The 22,572-nt window shown below is 34.2% G+C and overlaps 1 protein-coding gene, 2 long non-coding RNA genes and 1 pseudogene across 5 annotated transcripts; 1 reads left to right on the top strand and 3 right to left on the bottom strand.

Annotated features, from left to right (window-relative positions):
• The first annotated feature begins 1,702 nt into the window (after positions 1-1,702).
• LOC142637893 (uncharacterized) lies at positions 1,703-3,022 on the top strand. The gene is made up of 2 exons (XR_012844929.1): positions 1,703-1,807; positions 2,684-3,022. It is a non-coding gene; the product is annotated as an uncharacterized LOC142637893 (long non-coding RNA).
• Positions 3,023-3,599: 577 nt separating this feature from the next.
• Positions 3,600-5,015, bottom strand: LOC142641002 (uncharacterized). Its single transcript, XR_012845293.1, has 2 exons — positions 4,836-5,015; positions 3,600-4,225 (listed from the first exon to the last, which is right to left on the bottom strand). It is a non-coding gene; the product is annotated as an uncharacterized LOC142641002 (long non-coding RNA).
• Positions 5,016-11,056: 6,041 nt separating this feature from the next.
• On the bottom strand, positions 11,057-15,843 carry LOC142640702 (G-type lectin S-receptor-like serine/threonine-protein kinase At4g27290; annotated as a pseudogene).
• A 2,551-nt stretch (positions 15,844-18,394) lies between these two features.
• LOC142641049 (G-type lectin S-receptor-like serine/threonine-protein kinase At4g27290) lies at positions 18,395-22,022 on the bottom strand. 3 transcript variants are annotated; one of them, XM_075815409.1, is made up of 7 exons: positions 20,736-22,022; positions 20,457-20,579; positions 20,066-20,187; positions 19,763-19,973; positions 19,409-19,646; positions 19,184-19,338; positions 18,395-19,085 (listed from the first exon to the last, which is right to left on the bottom strand). In XM_075815409.1, exons 1-7 carry the CDS (start codon positions 21,991-21,993, stop codon positions 19,066-19,068), a joined length of 2,127 nt encoding a protein of 708 aa, XP_075671524.1. In that variant the 5' UTR covers positions 21,994-22,022; the 3' UTR covers positions 18,395-19,065. The 3 variants fall into 3 exon arrangements, with proteins under 3 accessions (XP_075671524.1, XP_075671523.1, XP_075671525.1); XM_075815408.1 differs by having other exon boundaries at positions 18,408-19,085; positions 19,188-19,338; XM_075815410.1 differs by lacking the exon at positions 18,395-19,085 and having other exon boundaries at positions 19,203-19,321.
• Between the last annotated feature and the right edge of the window lie 550 nt (positions 22,023-22,572).

The following is a 22,572-nucleotide window of genomic DNA, read 5'->3' on the forward strand; positions in this document are numbered from 1 at the left end:
GGATGCAGATCTATCTCTAAGGTAGATAGGTGACTGCCTATGGGGCTGCTGTAGATCGGTTGGAGATCTAAACCGGGATATGTCTAGAGGTTGCCTACACTCATAGTCTAGAGGAGTGCTAAGCCTAGATCTGTCGAAACTTAACCTAACCATGCCGTCGACTAGTTGTTGGACAAATTCTAGATCTGGATTCTGGGCTGGGTTTTGGATCTGTAGAGTATGGTTCTCATTCTCTAAAGTCCAGTTGGTTGGGAAAGTGACTTCTAACCATTTGAGGGTTCTTGGAACCCTAATCTTGGCGCTAGGGTCAGTGGTCTAGATGAGAGTCGTCTCACCTTTCTGTCTCCTATCAAGTGCTCCAACATTCATGTTCGTTCTCATGCACTTGTAGTATACTCTGTATATCAAGGCGATCTGACTGGTTCCTTGTGTCATGAAGGTTCCATGGGTCTTGATATTAAGTGTGAGGGCTTTGATAACTGCGCTGTTATGGAGATAGATAGAAAAATCTGGGAAACAGTTAAAATGGATGGGTCCGTTGCTAAGACTGGTTTCTATGGTTCCTAGGAGGCTGTCGTCGAATCTGATGTGACGAGCATCTCTAAGGGCCATGAGGATTGAGCTGTTCAAACCTCTTCTGGTGAGTGGTTTCACTCCAACTTGGACTAATCCTATGTGTAGGAAGTTATGTCCTTTGTCTTTATGCTTCTGGATAGTTGAAGGGGATAACAAGTAGCACGTTTCGTACTTCTTGTTTATTCCATAGACTTGTTCTATGGTCTTAACATGGTAGTCTGTTTTGAACGCTCTCCTTGTTTATCTATCAATTAAGTTGGTTGGCACTGCCGCCATAGTTATCCAGATTATTTTGGCATTATAATTATTTTGAATTATTTTATAGATATATCTCCCATACCCCATATTTTGTTTTACATCTATTTCATGACAACTCTTCCATTCCCTTTTATTTATTTCTTCGTCTGCTATTATTTCATCATCTTCTATTACATCTGCAAATGGTAGGCTGAGCCTCCTTCTAACCATTCTATTTGTTATTCTGTGATTATTTGTTCAGATTAACCTTTGCTTCCCTGTTATCTCTATTCACCCTGTTTTTGTATTTAGCCCCAAAGTTTGTTGCAGATTTATATGCCTGTGAGATTTGTTACCAAAGTCTGTGGTGTTCTTTGTTCTATATATATATATATATATATATATATATATATATATATATATATATATATATATATATATATTATGATGGCTCACAATATAAAGATATATTTTTTTATATGAAATATTTGATGATAAAATATTGATGAGGTACAAGTTATGAATTTGTTGTAAGAATTATTTTCTTGAAAGGTTGTTCCCACGCCCCAATGTTAGTGAATTTCACTTATCGAGTTATCTCACCCCCCCCCCCCCCTTTATTTCCCCTTACAAATACATTAAAAGGATTATTGGAGTAGAGATTCCTAGAAATCAACAGTTACGAATTATTTTGTGGGACTAAAGAGTTTATTATTATTTTTATGGTATTAAACATTGTACTGAAAAGTTTTTTTAAGGATGTATTATTTTTGGTGGATTAGAGCTCTGACATTTGTGATGAAATTTTTAGGTTGTTGGATTATTTTATTTAATATTTTTATGAATTTTTCATATTAAATAGACTTTTATTGCTTATGATTTTGGGGCATTACAACACTGAGGAAGGAGACCCACAGATTTTGGAAGAAGGAGACCCACAGATTCATGTTTGGGAACATTTTGGTCTTGAATCCATTTGGATTTCTCTTTACTGGTGAGCTACTTTAGATGTTCTAAGCATGAAATTTTGATTTTTCTTTTACTTTCATCTGCTCTTTTCCTCTTATTCTAGGTAGATTTAATGTTTGAAACCCAGGGTTTTATTTATTTATTTTTTTTAAATTGGGTTTCTACAAAGTAAAAGTGGCCATGTTTTAATTTTGACATGTTCTTTTACTTTTTGATTTCTGCAAAGTGACCATTGAACCAAAAATTCGGCCATTAAATTAGCTATGACTCTGGGAGTTTCTTAGATTGGCCAAGTTATCTAGCTTTATTAAAATTAGCAGGGGGGAATGGGATTGCCCTGTTGCCAGGTTTGAGCGGCTGGTTACTGTCAAAGAAAATTGTTTTGATGTTCAAATTAATGGGAATGAAAATGGGTTTCTGCAAAGTGGTTTTTGGTATTGCTGAGTTTTGCTGTCAAAGCAGCAAGAGTTTATTCCAATGTAGCAGATTTTTTTTGGTATTACTGAGTTTTCAAAGCAGCAGATTTGCAAAACTTCAGACTTGCTATAAAAACTTTTCTTTTCTTTTCTTTTCTTTTATCCTTTTGTTGCTACACAAAGAAAATTTTAGATAGAAGGAAACAGTACAAGTAGTTAATGTAACATTTAGCCATAAGAACAAAGTTTAACAGTTGTTTTCTTTATTGTTATTTGTAGCCTTACTAAGTTCATTCGTTAAGATAGGTAGCCCTCAAACTTTACCTTCTGTGAATCATAGTCTGTAAGCTTGCATTTCCTTTTCCTCATATTATGGACCATTTTCATTGTTGCATTGTCTAGACAAAATCATTTATTATTGTTATTATTATTGTTATTATTATTGTTATTATTATTATTTATATTGCTATTGTGATCATTTTTAGGCTTAAACCATCAATATCAACATCTCAAAGGATTTTCAGGTACCAATCAGACAAGATACTTGCTCATTAGTCAATCAACCAAGACATCGGAGACTGATTCTCCTCTACATAGTTGCTTTTGTCATTGTAAATTGTAATGTTGTAACCATGTGCCATTTAAGTGCATCGTGCTTATGAACCTTTTGAACAGATGATAAGCAAGAGAGCCATGTTTAGCAACAATTTTCTAGTTTAGTTGTATTTGTTGTCTTTGTAGTGGGTAGTGGTTTCAAGTGTAACATGTATTTAGTTGTATGCTCACATGTAACGGGTTTGACATAGTTAGAAGTTCTTTGTAAATGACATTTGCCTTTAATTTTGTGAGTAGAGTAAACTATCTTCTTTTTATTTTGCCATATGCACTGTTCATAATGATAAAAACGTAGACTTGACAAGGATTCAGTAAGTATTAAAGATTGTGGATGTGGTTACTAAATCCAAAAGGCATTAATAAATTATGACTTGACCTTGGACACCATATATAACAAGTGGAAAATGAGCAAAGGTGAAAATGATATTTGCAGTCAACATTGGCAAAATCAGTGTTGGGGAAAAATTATCCTGAAAATCAGTGTTGCCAATATTTCTACTCTCACCATTGTTTTTCCTGGAAGTTGTAGTTACATTTCAGAGCAAGTGCTTTTATTAGCTTCACTAGTTCTTTTGTCACTTCTGCAAAGTGACACCACATCCCAATCAAAGGGCCTTCTTAAGATTAGCAATCACATACAGAGCCTTAGGCTTAACTAAACAAATTAATCTTATACTCCAGTTAGACTTACAGTACAGTTAATTAAACCCATTTGAAAAGTTGACAGTTGAACAATTATTAACATCTAGTGCTTAAATAACAGTTGCTCATGATGATAGAGCTCAATGATGCAAAACAAATTCTTTATTTCAAACCATCTAGCACTAGCATGACAACATTTAGCAATGAAATTCCAACTTTACAAACATAAGTTCCCATTACATCAACAAGCTCAGATGAACAAAAGTTGGAGTGAAACATAATCTTCAGAAGTACTAGTTCTTTTCACAACAGCATTGCAAAGCTCGAAAATTTCTAAACTAGAAGACCATCAAGCCTCTCATCATAACTGGAAATTTGAAACCCATTGGGAATGATATACAGGCCCCTTGCACCAAGGGAGGCCCCCTTCAACATCACATGACAATGAGTACAGTCAGCCCTTTCTATGGTCTTCATGAAGCTCAGCATGTAGCATTTTATAGAGGGCATGTAAAGTGAATAATAGCTAGCACTGAAAAGTAATGGCTTTAGCTACACAAGCAATAAGGCATTTTTCCAATCAGATGCTCAATCAACAAGGCATTTTTCCCCAAACAACAAAGCCACCGCAAATTAAATTTCTAGACCAGTCTTTTGATAATTGCAACTTGCAAGAAAATATTTCCATTATGTTAGACCCTTGGATAAAAAAGCATTAAATCCTCCCTGCAAGTTTTGCCTGCTGCTTGCTGCTTCTAAAAATCTGCCTGCTGCTTTGAAAATTCAGTAATACAAATAAAATCTACTGCATTGAAAAAAAATTTGTTGCTTTGACAGCAAAACTCAGTAATATAGAAAACTGCAAGATTGAAGCTGCTAGAATGAAAAATCTGCTGCTTTGAAAACTCAGTAATACCAAAACAATTCTGCTGTATTGGAATAAACTCTTGTTGCTTTGACAGCAAAACTCAGCAATACAAAACACCACTTTGCAGAAACCCAATTTCATTCCCATTAATTTGAACCTCAAAACAATCATCTTTGACAGTAACTAGCCGCTCAAACCTGGCAACAGGGCAATCCCATTCCCACTTGCTAATTTTAATAAAGCTAGGTAACTTGGCCAATCTACAAAACTCCCAAAGTCATAGCTAGGCCGAATTTTTGGTTCAATGGTCACTTTGCAGAAACCAAAAAGTAAAAGAACATGTCAAAATTAAAACATGGCCACTTTTACTTTGCAGAAACCCAATTTAAAAAAAAAAAAAAATTAAAACCCTAGGTTTCAAATATTAAATCTACCTAGAATAAGAGGAAAAGAGCAGATGAAAGTAAAAGAAAAATCAAAGTTTCATCCTCTGAACATCTAAAGTAGCTCACCAAGTAAAGAGAAATCCAAACGGATTCAAGACTAAAATATTCCCAAACATGAATCCGTGGGTCTCCTTCTTCCAAAATCCGTGGGTCTCCTTCCTCGGTGTTCTTGCACAAACAAAACCCAGTCGATTCTCGGTTTAGAATGAATGAGCAGGCGTGAGGGAGAGTGTGGGAGAGGAGTGTTTGATTTGATTTCTTGTGAAATATTTGGAGGTGAGTTACGGAGCACGGACGGAATAAACTACCGGGGGTAAAGTTTAAAAAATAAAACCACAAGTAAGTAAGTTAAATTTGAGACAAACAACTAAGTTGTAATTATCTCTAAATTTAATAAATAAAATGAGAGGTACTTCGTCCATAATATTTTTATAATATTTTCACAACAAATCAGAGGTAGTTAGTTGTTATTGGTTTAAATTTGAACTTATCAGTAAAATTACTTTTCTACCCCACCATTAAAACTCGTAACAACCTTTCACATAGGATTTGTTATAAAAATATTGTGAAAATATTGTGGACATAGCATTTTCTAAATAAAATTGTCCTCATAAAGTGAAGCAATGCTAGAGAAACACTCATTCTCACACCCAATACATTAAAGGAAAAATGAAATACAAAACAAACATCAATTTAGAAACACTTAATTTAAAAAATTAATGAGGATATCAAACCAAATATATCGTAAAGAAACTAATAATGTAGATTTAATGCCATAAAATCATCATCAAATTTTAGAAAACAATAGGTTGCCAAGAGAGAGAGAGAGAGAGAGAGAGAGAGAGAGAGAGAGAGAGAGAGAGAGAGAGAGAGAGAGAGAGAGAGAGAGAGAGAGAGAGAGAGAGAGAGAGAGATGGTAAAGAAAAAAAATACAAAGTAATAAAGAGTAGATAAAGAAAAAAATCAAACGTCATTAGTAGCCATTAATTGGAAAACAAAGAGGCTATAAGGAGAAGTAAAAAATAAAATAAACATGTCCATACGGAGAATATTAAAAACTTTACAATATAGTAAAATAATCTGTTACATTCACTTTAAAAAATTAAAAATTTTCTTCAATAATAAAAAATTAAATACAATTATAGTACTAAATTTAAACTTAAAACTAACCAAACTTTAAAAATAGAAACCATATTTCCAACCATAACTAAAAAAGTAATGTTCTCCAATAATAATTGAAATTACATAAGAAATAAAGTTAGAAATTTTAAAATCTTTTAAAAATTGCATAAGAAATAATATATATATATATATATATATATCTTCTTACACTGTTACTTTTTGAAAATATAACGAACGATATTACCTCTCATTTAACGTCTCTATTATGCAAATCATCAAGTAGTAAATATACAACGGTAAGAAACATTATAAATGAGATCATTAAAAAAAAAAGATAAAATTAATTATCAACTATTATTATGGAGTAGTAATCTATGGTTTTACGCATCTAAATAAGTGGAATATATAGAGTTTACTTAAAGGTGCATGTAAAGATTCACGTTGTATGTAAGGTTTTAAAAATTATATTTTTAATGAGATCACAAAAAAAAAAAAAATTTATCTCGCGCAACACTCGGGTTTGTGACTAGTTCTCATTAATAGAGGCCACCTATATCTTCATCATTTCAAATTATCTATTTCCTTGTATTTTAGCTATCAATATTAATATTCTGGTTACAACTACACTCATTTCATAAATATGATTCTCCTTAACAATCTAACATTTAGTGCCATAAAGTATAATTACTCTTATGATAATTTTATAAATTTTTCCTTTAACTTAAAAGGTATTCCAAGGTTACTCTTGATGCACTTCCCCCTCTTCAGCCACCAGGATCTTATTGGATGATTTACATACTCTTCAAAATCTTAATCTTTATGAATTAACAATCCAAGAAATCAAAAGCTCTCACTCTTCGAATCTTTTATTCATCAAGTTTTACAGCCATTCATCTTTATTTCTACTTTTACTTAGATTACATTCCATGTATTTTGTTTAAGTCATACTTAACCAAAAGCCTTTAGATTTCAAAACATTTCACCAAAATTCCAAATATATATATATATAAGCAAAGACCTCATGTTGGAGAGCATGAGATTCTACCATGCGGTGCTCTCTTTGACAAGGAATTTGTTCATATAAATTCTTTACTTAAGTGCCACAACAGGAATAAAGACTAATTAAAATTCAAAAGATAATTCCCATGAAAAAAATATTCAAAAGATAAGAACTATTTATTTTCTTAAATTCATTGTATCAAGACATTTCTCAAATCCTACATTATAAACAATGACTAATTAAAATTTAAAAGATAAAGACTTTTTATTTTCTTGAGTTCATTGTTTCAAGACTTTTCTCTCTCTCACAAAGCACAAAACTTTTCATGTTTCCACTCACCCGTTTCATTTCTTGCACTTCTGCTACTTTATATACACCTACCTATAGTCTTTCATCTTCATGCCATAGGTTAGGTGCTTTTTTATTTTGTTTTAGCCCTCACAATTTCTTGGTTTCTTTGTCATTTTTTTTTTTACTACTATTTAGTGTGGTATTGGTATGAGTCTCGACCATAAAAGTAAAAAACAATGATTATTTTGGAGTTTTCTTTGTTGTGAATCAAGATTATCTCAACTTTAGTTGCAACCTCAAGTGCTTATCCATCAAATCACAATCATATTGTTAGTTCTCTCCATCAAAGCTACAATTAGGCAGTTCTTCACATAATTTTTATGTTATTTCCCATGTATCTTTCATGTATAGTACTTATCCACCTATATTTTTTGATTACTTTTGTTAGTGTTGTAAATTATAGTTGTTGTGGTTTGTTAGGATTAGATTCAAGTGATTTAATTTGTTGTTACGGTTTTGATGTACGATTGGAAGTTAATTAGTGGGCTCTACTTCTTTATATAAAGACAAAGCTTATGTATAAAATTAATAATACAAGATTAGTTCTCTTATTTTTAGCTTATACTTTTCTTGAATTTTAGCATTCTATTTGTTTTTTTTTAAAGGATATAAAAGCCATATTAGAGGCGATTAAATATTGATAAATGGAAGTATATTTAGCCAATTTTCCTTTGTTTGATTATATTCTCTTTATGTTGGTACACAAATAATTTCGTTTCATTTAGATTACGAATAAAGAGTTTGAGATTAGAGTCTTGGGATTCGGTGGTGAGAATGAAGTGGTTGAGGAAGTGTTTGGTTTTAGAAATAAAGTCTATCTTAAATATTAAATTTATAAATATTATGGTGTTATTTTATTATTTTAAATATTAAATTTATAATATGGTGTAAACTCCTAGTAAAGAAAATTCACTCAATAGTCGGAAACTACTACTAAGATAAGGCAAAATTATAAAATATGAATTAAGAAAATTAAGTTTCAAAGCATTCAATAATATTATGGGAAACATCATTAATACTATATAACAAAATGATTATTATATATGGGTCTTAAAAAATAAAAATTATTTTCAAATGAGATTATCAAGTATCCGCGCATCGTGTGGGAAATTATCTAGTTGACATTAACTCCACGTCTAGTTCCATGTTCTAAAACTATACTATCAGCAAAAGGCATACACAAAAATTTTCCTCTTGAAACAATGTAGTGAGCTCATATATCACGTTGTGTCTATTTGGAAATAACTTATTTAGTTTTTTGCTAAAAAAATTTTGTTAAAAGTGGGATAAAGTATTCTTATACTTTAAAAAAGAGCAAAAAATAATGAAGTTTTAACAAGTGTACATAAAAGCTAAAAATAAAAACTGTGCTTATATGCTTAAGCTAGACACACGCTATATTATTGCGATTCTTCATGAAAATCTATAGTTGTAGGAAACTCACTTGTGAAGATTGCTTGTTCTTACACTAATTACAATTTCGTGATATATATCCTTACTCAACTTAATATACTTTAAAGAATCTGCTTTCTTTGCCAAAACCTACCATGAGCCCTTTCACATGCTTTCTAAGTCAATAAAAATTATATAAATATCTTTGTGGGCTTCTTTATATTTTGCGTTTACGTAAATATATAAAGATTTTGAAGGCAATATAAACCATTTGAAAAAAGCACTTATTACACACCAAATTCACAATTTGAAGATTGCATTGCAAAAACCTGCGCATCATACAACCACCACCAACACTACCACAACCGGAAAAAAAGGGAAAGAAAAATAAGAACTAACACATTGTACACAGCATATAAGCAAATTGACATATCAAATAATTTGAATAAACCAATACAGCCTTAAAATCTCGAAAAACACAAAAAAAAAAAAAAAATGACAAAACAAAACATGCCAATCAAAATCAACAATTTCACAAATTTGAGTATCAAATTTCAAAACCCACATTGACAATTCCACAGAAAACCACAGCCGGATTAAGTCAAACCCCAAAAAACTACCTTTACAATAATCATGTTTTACAAGAAAGTAGACAATTTTTTGGTGGATACAATTAGCGAGAGCAATAATACACAAAGAATTTTTTATTTTTTATTTTTTAAACTAAGATAATAAAAAAGAAAATACTAGGTACATTGGGATGAACCTGTGATAGTTTTGATCACCTACTTCACCTTGGATGGCAAATAATGATGTTCCCAAGGATTCAGATAATGATCAATCTCCCATGATAGACTGGGTCTGAGACTGGTGGTGGGTTTTCATGATTTTAGTCTTAGGCAGCACTACTATTGAAGCTTTCACTTGCAACTCTTTGGTCTATCTAGCTTCCGGCATAGTTACAGTCAATTAAATTTTCTCAATGTGATACTTCGTTTCTTAAGCTGTATCTGCATTGTAGGAGCTTCTTTCCTTGAAGAAACCAGGCTGTTTAGGTTGAAGCAGAACTGCTCTCTCAATCACAAACATAGAAACCACTGTTGACGTTATTGGTCTGTCTTCAGGGGACTCTTTGGACACATATAGCATACCAAGTTGTATACATCTAGTACTTAATTAGTAGAGTAGAATCACGCCATAGGTGAGTACATATAATTATTTTGAAATATGGTATAACCTATAATTTATTCTCTAAATTTTATTGTAGATAATTTATTTTAAAAAAAACTTAAACAATTTCTCAAAATAATTGTTTATTGAAAAGCAAGCTGTTATTTGAAGTAACTCAGGATCTTCGTTGTACCTTCTCATATGTTTACACAGTGAGCGGATGGATAGAAATTATTTGGCATTTCAGAACTTTTCAGATTCTGGACTGTTTTGGTATGATGGTATCTCTTCTGACCACATCTTTCACACTTTCTGGATGCTCAATGCATTTTGAAAAATAAAATAAAATAAAAAGACATTTCGTTGGCATTTTTAGTTTTTTATTTTATTTTATTTGTTTGATTATTTTGGTGTAATATGGAACAAAAACACGAGTAAGGTCTAATGCTGTGGAAGTAGCTTCGGTTAGCTTGTCTAGCCAATTCCGGCATTGTTTGGATTGACCTGGGTGCCACTAAGAAGTAAATCCGGTGGTACATTCCTTTCGCTGTGACGATTGTAGAGTTTGGCTGGAACCAATTGGCCATGATCAGTCTATAAATAAATAAACAGAGTTTTACCTTGATGTTATTTTGTTTACAACTATTAATTCATTGTTAATTCTTGGTATGGCTGGGATTATAGCATCAGATTCCAAGGTTGGAAATATATTATTGAGATCAAAATTTAGGATTAATTTGAGATTAATGCTGTGGTTGAGTTTTTCTTCTTTTTTTTTCCTCTTTTTTTTTATTGAGAAGCGTTGGGATGTTATCTGTCAGTAGGTCCCGTGCACTGTGCACAAGACCAACTATCTCTTTGACTAGCAAAATAAGTGGTGGACAATGCTTTTTAGTGGGCTCGTGCACTATTCACAGGACTCACAAACCTCTTTTTTAACAACTTTTTCTTTAAAAATAGGTCTCACATCACTATTTACACATTTAAAAATTATTTTGCTATAGTATTTTCAGTTTTTAATTTTCAGCAAAATAAACAGTATCCAAACGCATTTTAAAGTGAACTTCTACTAATAGAAAAGGTAAGAAGGCTAGCATTTGCAGTTCTCAATTAGGAAGAAGACAATAATTCCCCAAAATACACACTTATCCCAAGAATGGCTAGAAACCAGTTTGTTTAGCTAAAGATTTTTTTAACTCATTCTGACATAAATTTAATAAGAAACCTCTTCCCTTTTTCTAGTGATGATATTTTACCTTGCCTCAAACAATGTAAAGGACATTTCATTTGCTAAAAAGGGTGTGCTACATGAAGAATCCGCTTCAGGTGAATCTGTATAGAAGCCTGGTTGCCTCGGTTTAGGCAATAAACTCTCATTGCTTAACATTAGAACTACAGATGACATGTTTGGCCTGTCTTCTGGTTGTTGTTGCACACATAACAGACCCACATGAATCATCGTAACATTTCAGATAGAGTGAAGTCACCTACTGAATCATCGATCAATTTAATCGGCCTATCTTCAATCCACAGTCTCCATGCCTGAAACAAATCATAAAATATAGTTTCGTGTCTCCATCTACAATCCAACTAGCCCAGCACATTTAAAAGAGCGTTACTATTAATCAAAAGTTTAGTTTGAAAGCATAAATTAGTAGAATGTTGTTTCTCATGCTTACATGTCCAAGAAGATTATGATAGTGCTCAGCAAAATCCCCTGTTCTTTTTCCCACTTAATATCTCTAATATTAAAACTCCAAAGCTAAAGACATAAGATTTTATTGAGTATTGCCCATGTACTGCGTACTCAGGAGACATATAACCACTAAGAAATATTATTGCAAGAAAAAAAAAAATCCAAAAACAGCTTTACATAACAAACAGAAGGAGTTAAAGTGTACATACTATGTTCCAATAATCCAATTGGTCTTTGCATCACCTTGATCTCCCCCAAATGATTTTGCCAATCCAAAGTCCAAAATTTTTGAATTCATGTAGTTATCAAGTAGAATATTGCTAGCTTTGAGATCTCTATGGATAATTCTCAATCTAAAGTCTTGATGAAGATAAAGAAGTCCTCTAGCAACCCCAGCAATTATGTTGATGCGCTTATGCCAATCCAACAATTTACTCTTTGTTTGATCTGCCAATTTCACATTTATGTCAATAAAAATCCAGTTGATTCTCAACAAACAATTTAATTATTGAAAGATGATAAGACTAATATTATGAATGTCAATGATTTACTCCAATATAAAAGCTCAAGCCAAAAATAAAGGAATCCAAGCTTTTGTTAGACATGTATTCATAGATTAACATTTTTTCATTTTCTTCGATGCAAAAACCAAGAAGCTTCACAAGATTGCAGTGCTGAAGTTTTGCAATTAGAATAACTTTGTAAAGTTGTGATTTACAACTATGTTTTATGTTGGCTTTATTCCATGAAAAAAAGTGTTGTATTTGCTTTAATTTTGTTTCTTGTACTTTGTGGGATTTTATTGTATTGGGTTTAGTATTAAGTTGGTAAAGACTCAAGCTTAATTGAAGATCAGTGGATTTCGTGACTATCTCGATAGATGCTAACCCGCGAAAGAGCCACATCAGAAGCACACGCTGGAAGCTGAAGCATCGTGCCAGCCTAGAGGTTTTCGCGACTGTCTCGCTGGTAAGGCCTTCTCGCAAGACACCCGCGAAACTCTCTACCTGAAGAATTTTTAAGTGTGACTTTCTTACCCTTCACCCATACCATATATACCCTCATTACCCATAAATGTGTAAGGAGGTCATTCCGAAAAAAAAAACCCTAGATAGGTTTTCAACACTACACACACCTATTTTTTAGAGAGAGAGCTATTAATCCTTAGTGAGAAATCATCCTAGCCTATTCTCCTTCTCTCTCCTATTGTCATACCTTGAGAGAAGATTTGTACCCAAACACAAACCACACATTTTTAGAGTGTAGGGAGTGTTTTGAAGATTGGGAAGTTTTGGAGATTTGCCAAAAGAAGCCGGTGAGGCTTGGCGGATGCAATCGGGCGTATTGCGGGATCCGGAAAGTTAGAGAAGACATGACTTCGTGAAGTCCGTTAGTAGCAGGAGCTTAGAGGGTTCAAGTACATTAGGTAGACTAGGCTTGAAAGGTCTTTTGTTATTCGTGTACTCCAACTTTATTCTCTAGTGGATCGATTACCGCTTAAAAGGTGGCAGAAAGGTTTTTCGCTAAATTCTTCGGTTTCCTCTTCGATAACACATCTGTGTGTTAATTTGTGTTTACATCCTTATTCCCTTACTCTTGTACTTTACTTTTATTGTTTGTTGTTCATGTTGATGCACTAGAGTAGTATCGGTTGTTTGCGCTTCATTTACTCTTGTTTCCGCACTTAGATAAGTTAGAGTAAAAGCAATCTAGCCGTAATATTTTATTTTGGAGTCTAAACAAGCCCTTGTGTTTTAACATAATTCTGAGCTTTCAAACTTCATTTTTGAACTCATTCAATCCTTGTCTGGAATTCTTTGATAACCTCTTTACTGCTATCTCTTTCCCCTCCCGCAATGTACCCTGAAAAAGATGAAAAGTCAGCATATTTTGGAAAACAATTATAGCTAAATTTTTTAGGTTCTTACCTTGAACACAGATCCAAAGCCACCTTCTCCCAACTTGTTTTCTCTCGAAAAGTTATCAGTCGCGTTGGCAATAGCTGTTAGATCAAATATTGGTAACTCAATGTCTTCCTTCACGCCCACATTGTCACATTCCTTCCCACGATTTCTTTTTGTCATCGCTGAAATAATAGCAGATGGTTGGACTTGTACAAAAATTCATCAGTTATTTTATCTAAAGCATTCACCTACTACCTATTCTGTTCTCAACTAACAACTTCTAAAAAAAAAATTCTTAGCGACAAGCCTACAAGTCTTCTATCATGCATCAGTAATTATTAGAGTCCATGTCTTATAATATGAACCTTGTTTTCTGAGCTTCCTCTTCCATATGTATGAGACCAATCCAAGTATTATCATTCCCAGGACAAATAATGCAGAGCCAATCATGATTCCTACTTGTTTCTTCTTGCTGGAGCGCCTCTTTTTCTCAACTTGATCTGAAAGATCAAAACAACGGGTGACTTAAGAGTATTCCACCTCAAATTATGCAACTGAAAAAATGAAAGGGAATCTAACTCGGCATTAGTCTACAACGGTAAGCCCTTTGCTGCCACATCTTTACTATTCAGAATTGTAAAGATGGGGAAATGGGTACATATAATGAGGTGGATAAAGTAGTAGAGCTTAACAGCACCAAAGCCACCACTTCCTTGTTTCATTGACGTTACTATGTTGACAACAATATGTCCCACATGCTTCACTTTCACTTTCTTTTTTAATAATTCTTTAGTTGGGAAAGGAAGGATTTGCACCTTGAACATCTCCATTGAAAACATTTATTTCAAATTGTCTTGCTTATAGATTTGTTGCAGTTTGACAGGCAAACTTTGAAAACATTTATTTCAAATCGTCTAGCTTATAGATATGTTGCAGATTAACAAGAAAACTTTAAAAGATATTCTGTAGTGTCTACCAATTTTGTTTATATTTACAAATCCCCAACTTCCTTCCCTTTACCCCAGAAAACATGGATAAAAAAGTCCGAAAACAAATACTCCAGCTAGCCTATATTTGGCCAATTGAAAAGTGAAACCAAAATGAGATTAAAAAAAAAAAAAAAAAAAAAAAAAAGGTGTAAAGCTAAAATGATACCTAGTTCTGAAGCAGCCAATCTTACGTAGAGGTCTTCTCCACCATCTGCAAATACTCTAGTATCAAGTAGGTTACCAAGCCAAAGCAAGCAGCCACTACCTCCCTTCCTGATATCTAAATTTCCATATGCTGCGCAAGAGCAGTTTTTCAAACACAATTCTTCACATTCCTTGAGGCTTGTAGTCTTATCAAACCAGGAAGAAGATGCATCTGGCAATTTCAACCCCGTGTACTTTTAGGAAGCCATCTCCATCAGGACCATCACTTCAATTCAATGGAGTCTTTCTAACACACCCATCAGACCAATCCACTGAATCCCAAGCTTTTGGAGACTTGGGTAAGAATCCTTCCAAGCATGCACATACGGGAGTGTTGCCAATATTGCAGCTAGCATATGCCCCACAGAAGGCATAATTTGCACACTGATCTGCTGGGATTGTTGAGAATAGCTCCCAACGGTTTGTCCGATCCAGCCATGTGAACCGTTGTGCAATTCCAGACGGGTTTACCACGAATCTTGTGAAAAATGAACTATTTATGAGTTTGTACTTGTAATAGACCTCATTCTCATCAAACATGAATTCATATACATATAGTGGATTACGTGTTAAACCAATATATCCCGTAAGACCTACGCCATTCCATGACCCTGGTCTAGCCTTTATTGTGTCTCCTTTCTTGACAACCACTTGTGGAAGCCCACGAAGATCTAACCTTAATGAAAATTCACCTTGAGTAGGATCATCCGTGCTCTTCCAAGATGTTAAGAACCTGTCTAAGCCAGTTACGAAGTTCCTTCCGAGCTTCATTTCCGGTAGTAATGTGTCACAAGGATAATCAAAACTCTGCCACAAAAAGTTCTCTGTGTCATCAACATTGCTGTTTTTCACCAAAAGATTCCCATTATCTAAGAGCTGTAAAACTGGATTTTCTGCAGTTCTTGATGTATTAGATGGCCAAACAGTACTATTTGTGCTATTGAGAAGGATAACAACTCCATCTGTGACCTTCAAAACTCCTGAGTTATCGTTCTGTGGAGTGTCTCTATTGGCTACCCAAACAACTGTCCCAGAAGATATGGAGTACCAAAGCCCAACGTATCGGCTTTTTGAATTATCTGGGCTGAAGAACCCCATTTTAAATCTTCGACCAGCTGAAGCTAAAGTGTCACCGTCTCTGATTGATTGGGTTGGAGTAATAGTGTCTAGTGTAATGGAGGTTCTTAGGAAGGTGGACAAGATTGAGTATACAGAAAGATAGGTAAAGGCTTCCATTGATTTTCAAATGGTTCATCTCTTTTACATAGAAAGAGTAATATATGCATATACCATACGCAGAGGCACCGATTTTTATCCCCATGGCACAGCCCATTTTGTCAATCTTTTTTTTCTTTTTTAGTTTCTTCCAAGAGAAAGTTAAGCTGACCCCAACAAACACAAAGGGGAGCAGCCGAGCAGGTAAGTCAAGACTCAAGACCAAACTTGCCCTTTAGGAGGTGAAGGAGACAGACTTCTAGAGATGTGAGGTGGCGGCTCTGATTCCTCTTCAGCAACTTTTTTTCAGTTTTCACGTTAGTGTAACATCACTTTCACATATAATACACAAATCACAATATGCCTCCCCAACGGTCTGAAATTTGTTATATAGAGATCTATTTTGTCTTTTGAGTTGTTGAGACTTGAGTTGAGAGTAGCCAATTAGACAATGTGGAATTTCTCTTTGACCCATATTTTGGTTTAGAGAAAGTCTATAAACGCAAAATAATTTACACTGATGTATTAGATTGTCGGTGGTAAATAAAAAAAATAATGTCAGTAGTAGGTCCAATAAAAACCAACAAAAGTTTGTTAACTCAAATGTTGTAAAAAAAATTATGTCTATAGCATTGCTCTTAGATTTAATATGGTCAAACATATAGTTGTGTGCTCTTTTTCAAGGATATAGAGTTGCGAGTCCAGGTGGTGTGATAGATAAGAGAGCTATAAAGTTTTTTATTCTAATTATTTGATAGTTACAACAATAAAGAATGGGGGATTAAAACCCTTGTTCTCCTAATGTTTAATAACTAAAATAAAGGTTAGGAATTTTTGTGGATTTATGAATAGGCCATTTGAGTTCTCTGAAATGCAAAATTAACCCCATACATTAAGAAACCCTGTTGAGAAAAAACCCCAGCTGTTTAAACATTATCTATTTTATCTCAATCCCATTTTCAGCTTCTATCAATATTAAATATTTGTTAATCCCATTTTTGATTCAGTGATTGCTTTGAAGCTTTACTCAAATTTCTCTCCTCCTAAAAATGTGCTTTTGTACCAATTTTACTCACACGTCCTTGTTTGTCCCTGGTTGAGTACATAATACCACTTTCCTTATGGACTCCATTCCATTCAGTTATGAACATCACTTGCTAAAACACACCCACACCATCACAAGATTCTCTTGTTTTCATTTGAAATAGAAAGAGTCTATTTCACAGTTTTTTTTTTTTTTTTTTAATCTGAAAATGTACATCAAGGCCTGATAAGCTTGGTTGAAGTTGGTGGTAAAGTTCTTCAGCTTCTGTGGTTGCCATCCTAATCAAGAAAATTTGATTATACTGAAGACTGGAATGCAGTTAGATTGAAGAAGCAAGAAACTCCATATTGGGAAATAGTCTAGTTTCCTTTAGTTGTGTGCAAGCATGCGGTTATTGGTTGGCTTGTGTTCAAGAATAGTTTTTCTACCTGGGACAAATTGTTGCAATGGGACTACAATAGGGTCTCCTAGTGTGTTTTTGTTGCATAATCTAATTGGAAAGCAGAGATCATCTAAGTGATGATGCTGCCCCCTTAATAATCCTAAGTCTTGTTGGGATGTAGTCAACTAGGAATTGCATAATTTAAAGGGGAGCAACTTCATAGCAGTGCTTTGTAAATTAAGTTTGTAAGTAGTTATGTACCATATTTGTATTCAGAAGAATGTTTGGGTTCATGTTGGGAATATTAAGACTGAGGTTTCCATTACTCAGACTGTAAAAAATGAGTAGTTAGAGCTCAAGTCCAATCTAAAGGGGCTTTCAAGAATTCTTTTCTTAAAATGTCCTTTGTTGTGATGTGAATTCGGTTTCTCAGTTCTTGAAGTGAATTTCTTTGGATTTGTCAGTTGGTTTGTACCCAATTGGTTGTGTTGTGATAGCTGATAATTGGCTGTGGTGTCTGTTCGTCCGAGCTTATGTTACTCTGTTGTAGCTATGTATGCAGTTGGGGCTGGGTTTGTAAAATTCCTGATATTGAATGAAGCTTTCTGGAGCATCCCAAAAAAAAAAAAAGGTTTCCCTCCTCGATCCAAGCAACGCTCTCTGAATAGAATTGCTAATTTAAGTTCACTAACTTATACTACAAAAAGCTATATATAGGTGTGTTACAACATAATTAAGGGCGGGCAAAATTTATGTACGATTCTTTAGGAGTTGTAACTTAGTTCTCCCAATTAAATTAAACCACGTGATTGTATTGACAAATGCAACACAAAAAGTATCTTTCTCCAAAGGACAATTAAAGTCAACTATGTGCATCATTGGCCAAAGAAATTTTATAATTGAATTTAATTAGAAAATTTATGATACATTTAAGGAGTTGTACTTGCATTTTGTCCTCAAACTATGCTTCTTCAAATGTAAGTTTCAGCTAAAGAATTTACACCAAGGCTCGAGTAAGGAAACCTTACCTTTTTTTTCCTTTTTTCTTTTAGAGAGATTGATTCCCTTACTCGAACCCTTGACTTTTTGCTTTTGGTGGAAGCCACTTGCCATTGCATTGAGGCTCAACTTCTAAAACATGCATAAAAGAAGAAATTATCTACCAATAAAATATAAATATTGTTGTATTTAGAAATTAATCCACTGGAAAGATAAGAATACATGAACACCGGAGCACCATTGCTTCAGCCATAACCATTGAAACCTTTGCTCAAGTATGGTAATTTACATGCCTTTTCTCTTAGCCAAATTTGTGTCCAAATATCGCCTAAGATGTTAGTCAATGAGATAAATTCCTACTTCTCAATAAAAATCACTCTGACAATGGTCATCCTCACGCTAGATAAATTCCTACGTCTCAAGAAAAATAGACTGATACTTCTAAAGAATCAAAATGACACAAACTTTAAACTCCTGGATTTTCTATCTCATATCTTGATGCATCAAGCTTTCCCAATTGCAAAAGCAGATGCTTCCATTATCTTGCTTCCATTATTGTTATAGTGACTGCACTTTCAGTATGGCATCCAACTACAATTTTTGACACACCTGCTTCATTGGAACTTCTTTCTATGAAGAAACCAGGCTGCTTAGGTTGAGGAAGTGGTACCCCCTCATTGCCCAGCATGAAAACCACAGATGACATTGCTGGCCTATCTTGTGGAAGTTTCTGAACACATAATAGACCCACTTGAATGCATCTCATAAACTGAGGTTTAACATATGATTCCTTCAAACATGGATCCAGTAACTCCAAAGCTTTGTTTTCATTCCACAGCAGCCAAGCCTAAATGAATTACAATTTATATGGGCTTAATATGACACATGTAAGAGATGCATAATCTACGTAAGAGAAAGAACAGTATGTTATTCAATAAATTGTACCTACATGCCCCAAAAGATTATGGTGATGATCCGGATGGGAAAATCCCCTGTTCTTTTGGCCACTAAGTATCTCTAACATTAGTACACCAAGACCAAAGACATCTGATTTGACTGAAAATTTCCCATCAATGGCATACTCTGGAGACATGTATCCACTGTAAAATATCAAATTTCAGTACTTGGAAATGATGAAACACGTCCTAGGAAATTATTTATATAACTTACTATGTTCCAATTACTCGCTTTGTTTTTGCTTCCACTTGATCTCCTCCAAAAATTCTTGCTATACCGAAGTCTGAAATTTTGGGGTTTAATTCGCCATCAAGTAAAATGTTGCTGGGTTTAAGATCCCTATGAACAATTCTTAACCTGGAGTCTTGGTGGAGATAAAGAAGTCCCCTTGCAATTCCCATAACAATTTGAAAGCGCTTCTGCCAATCCAGTGATGCTCTTCCATTTTGATCTGCCATGCATTTTGCATAAAAAAATAAATTAGGCTTGCTTGTTATAGAAATAAAACAGAGGCCTCTGTTTTATATTTAGTGTGTTACAAAATAAAAATCAGATTTAGAGTCAGACCAAAAATAAAATAGTCCAAACTTTTGTTGGGCATATACTCATAGATTAGCATCCTTTCTTCTCTTTCAATGCAACAGCCCAGAATCCTGACCAGATTCCGATGTTGAAGTTTGGATATCATAATAACTTCATTCTTAAACTCTTCAAGACCTTGGCTGGAACTATTTGAGAGCCTCTTCACTGCTATTTCTTGTCCCAATAATAGCTCACCCTTCAAGTTTTGGTATGAAAATAATAAGTTCAAAGAGAGAGTATAATTTAGATTTCACACAATGAATAACTGAAGGGCCAAGATTATATTACCTTGTAAACAGGACCAAAACCGCCCTCACCTATCTTATTAGTGCTGGAGAAGTTATTGGTTGACCTTAAAATGGAAGCAAAATCAAACAATGGCATCTCCATGACTTCATTAGTTAATTTTCCTATAAAATGAGAAAATTTCAGGATGCTGTATTAATGTAAAAGGATGAGTTTAATTTCCAAAGTATGTGTAGTAAACGCCAAATGAAAATACAGAATGCATGGGATTAAGATTTGATCAAGCATAATCAGAAGAGATATTGAACAAGACAGCAAAGCAACTGTGATAAAAGGTGTTAATTATGCAAAGGAATTGCAAGCCACTTTGTCATCAATATGATTTTGTTTTTGCTGGACAATTTTAAAAAGGTAGATGAGTATGTATGCTCACCTCTTTTCTTTGTTCTATTCTTCCAAACTGTGAAGCAGCATGCCAGACCAAGAACAAGCATCCCACAAGTTATTGATATGATTAGTAGTCTCATCTTCTTTGGACTGGAATCTCCCAATTTGTCTAGAACAGATGCAATGCCAATATTAAATTATGAAACTCAAGCCTTCTTTCTTTTTCATTGGACAATTTTTATTTTTGTTCTCTCAGGTGCATGTGTAATGAACTTTACATTTGAATAGAACTAAGGAAGTAATAGGTTGGAGAGTTTTCACATACCTAGTTCTGAAGCTGCCTCTCTAAGATAAACATCTTGTTCCCCTTTTTCGTCGATGAATTCCCTAATGTCAATTAGATCATCAAACCACATCAAACATCCAGTGCCTCCATTTCTAATATCTGAGTTAGCATAGGCCATACAAGAGCAGTTCTTTAAGCACTCTGCCTCACATTCATTAAGGCCCATGCTTTCGTTCAACCTAAACTGGACCAAGTCTGGCAATTTCACTCCTTCAACTTTCAGAAACCCTTCTCCCTTCTCGCAAGTCATTGGTATTCTTCTCACGCAACCACCAGTCCAATTAAGCACTTCCCACTCTTTCTGATGTTTTGGAACAAATCCCTTCAAACACTCACAAATTGGTCTTTTGCTTATTTTACAAATTCCATTAGCACCACACTGTGCATAAACATCACAGAGATCATTCGGTATAGAATACATTACACTCCATTCGCCACTCCCTTCATTCAACAAAAGACGTTGGACTGAACCCGACTCAGTCAAAGTAACTCTTGTAACAACAGAATTATCAGTAGCCTCATACCTGTAATACAATTCATCCTTGTTATACACAATACTGGGCTTAAAAACTGGGTTTATGTTCGTAACAGCACCACTAAATCGTTGTCCATTCCACAGACCAGTGCGAAACTTCTTCTCTGATCCCTTGCGAAAAACAAGTTGAGGCAACCCAAGATTGTCAAATGTGTAAGTAAATTCCCCCCTAGAAGGGTCAGTAGCATTCTTCCAAGACGTCAAGACTCGGTTGAGACCAGTCTTAAAATTCCAACCCATCTTCATGCCAGGTAACTGTGTGTCTGATGGGAAATCGAAACTTTGCCATATATAGCTCTCAGTATTAGTATTAGTCTTCTCTCTAACCACAAAGTTTCCAGACTCTAAAAGCTGTGCAATGGGCATTTCCGCTCCTGAAGAATTGGAGGACCAAACAGTGTGATTATTTTGGTCTGTAATGGTGAGATTTCCATTTTCAGCCAAAGTCAAAGCTCCATATGAATCTGTAAGTGGGTTTTCTCTGTTGGCAACCCATACAATAGTACCAGGAAGTTTTTTATACCATACTCCCAGATATAGGTTCCTGGAATTACCAGGAGAGAAGAAACCCAACTCAAACCTTTGACCGGGGGAAACTAAGGTCTCCCCCTTGATGATGAATTGCATTGAGGCTATGATATCAGCTCCAGAGGAGAGTTCTATGACTAGAGAGAGAAAGAAGATGAATGAAAAGCTCTGCATTGGTGTTTGACAAGAACTGGATTGAACTTTGGAACTGTAAGCAGATTTTCAAATTGAAAACGTTAGCATTTTCCTTTTCCTTATAACACTAAGCCATTGGCCCAATGTGTTTGGAACTTCTCGCCTACTTTATTGACTTGAACCTTTTTTTTCCCCTTACATTATTGACTTGGTTTTAATAAATAATACTATCTCATTATTGTTAGTTATTGACTTGAACTGTTTTGAACCTTTTTTTTTGCCCTTTCCATTGGCCCAAGAGATTTTTTTTTTTTTTTTTTAAGAATACTCGGAGCATGTTTGGTAAGTGTTTTTCCTTTTATTTTATGTTTTTAAAAATAATTTTCTATTTTTGAGACTAAAAAAATTTATTTGGCAACCCAAAATGGATAGAAAAAAAAATTGTTCTTAAAACTCAATTTGTGAAAGAAACTGAAAACATGCAAAAGACTATTTTTAGTTTCTAATTTTCAAAAATCAATGAAAACATTAGTGGTAGCGCCACGTGAAGCTCAGGGTGTTCCCAGGAACACCCTGACCTAAAAAAAAAAAATTTTAATAATTAAATTTTTTTATTTG

The sequence above is a fragment of the Castanea sativa genome, chromosome 6 (assembly GCF_040712315.1).
Source record: "Castanea sativa cultivar Marrone di Chiusa Pesio chromosome 6, ASM4071231v1".
NCBI classification, from domain to species: Eukaryota; Viridiplantae; Streptophyta; class Magnoliopsida; order Fagales; family Fagaceae; genus Castanea; species Castanea sativa.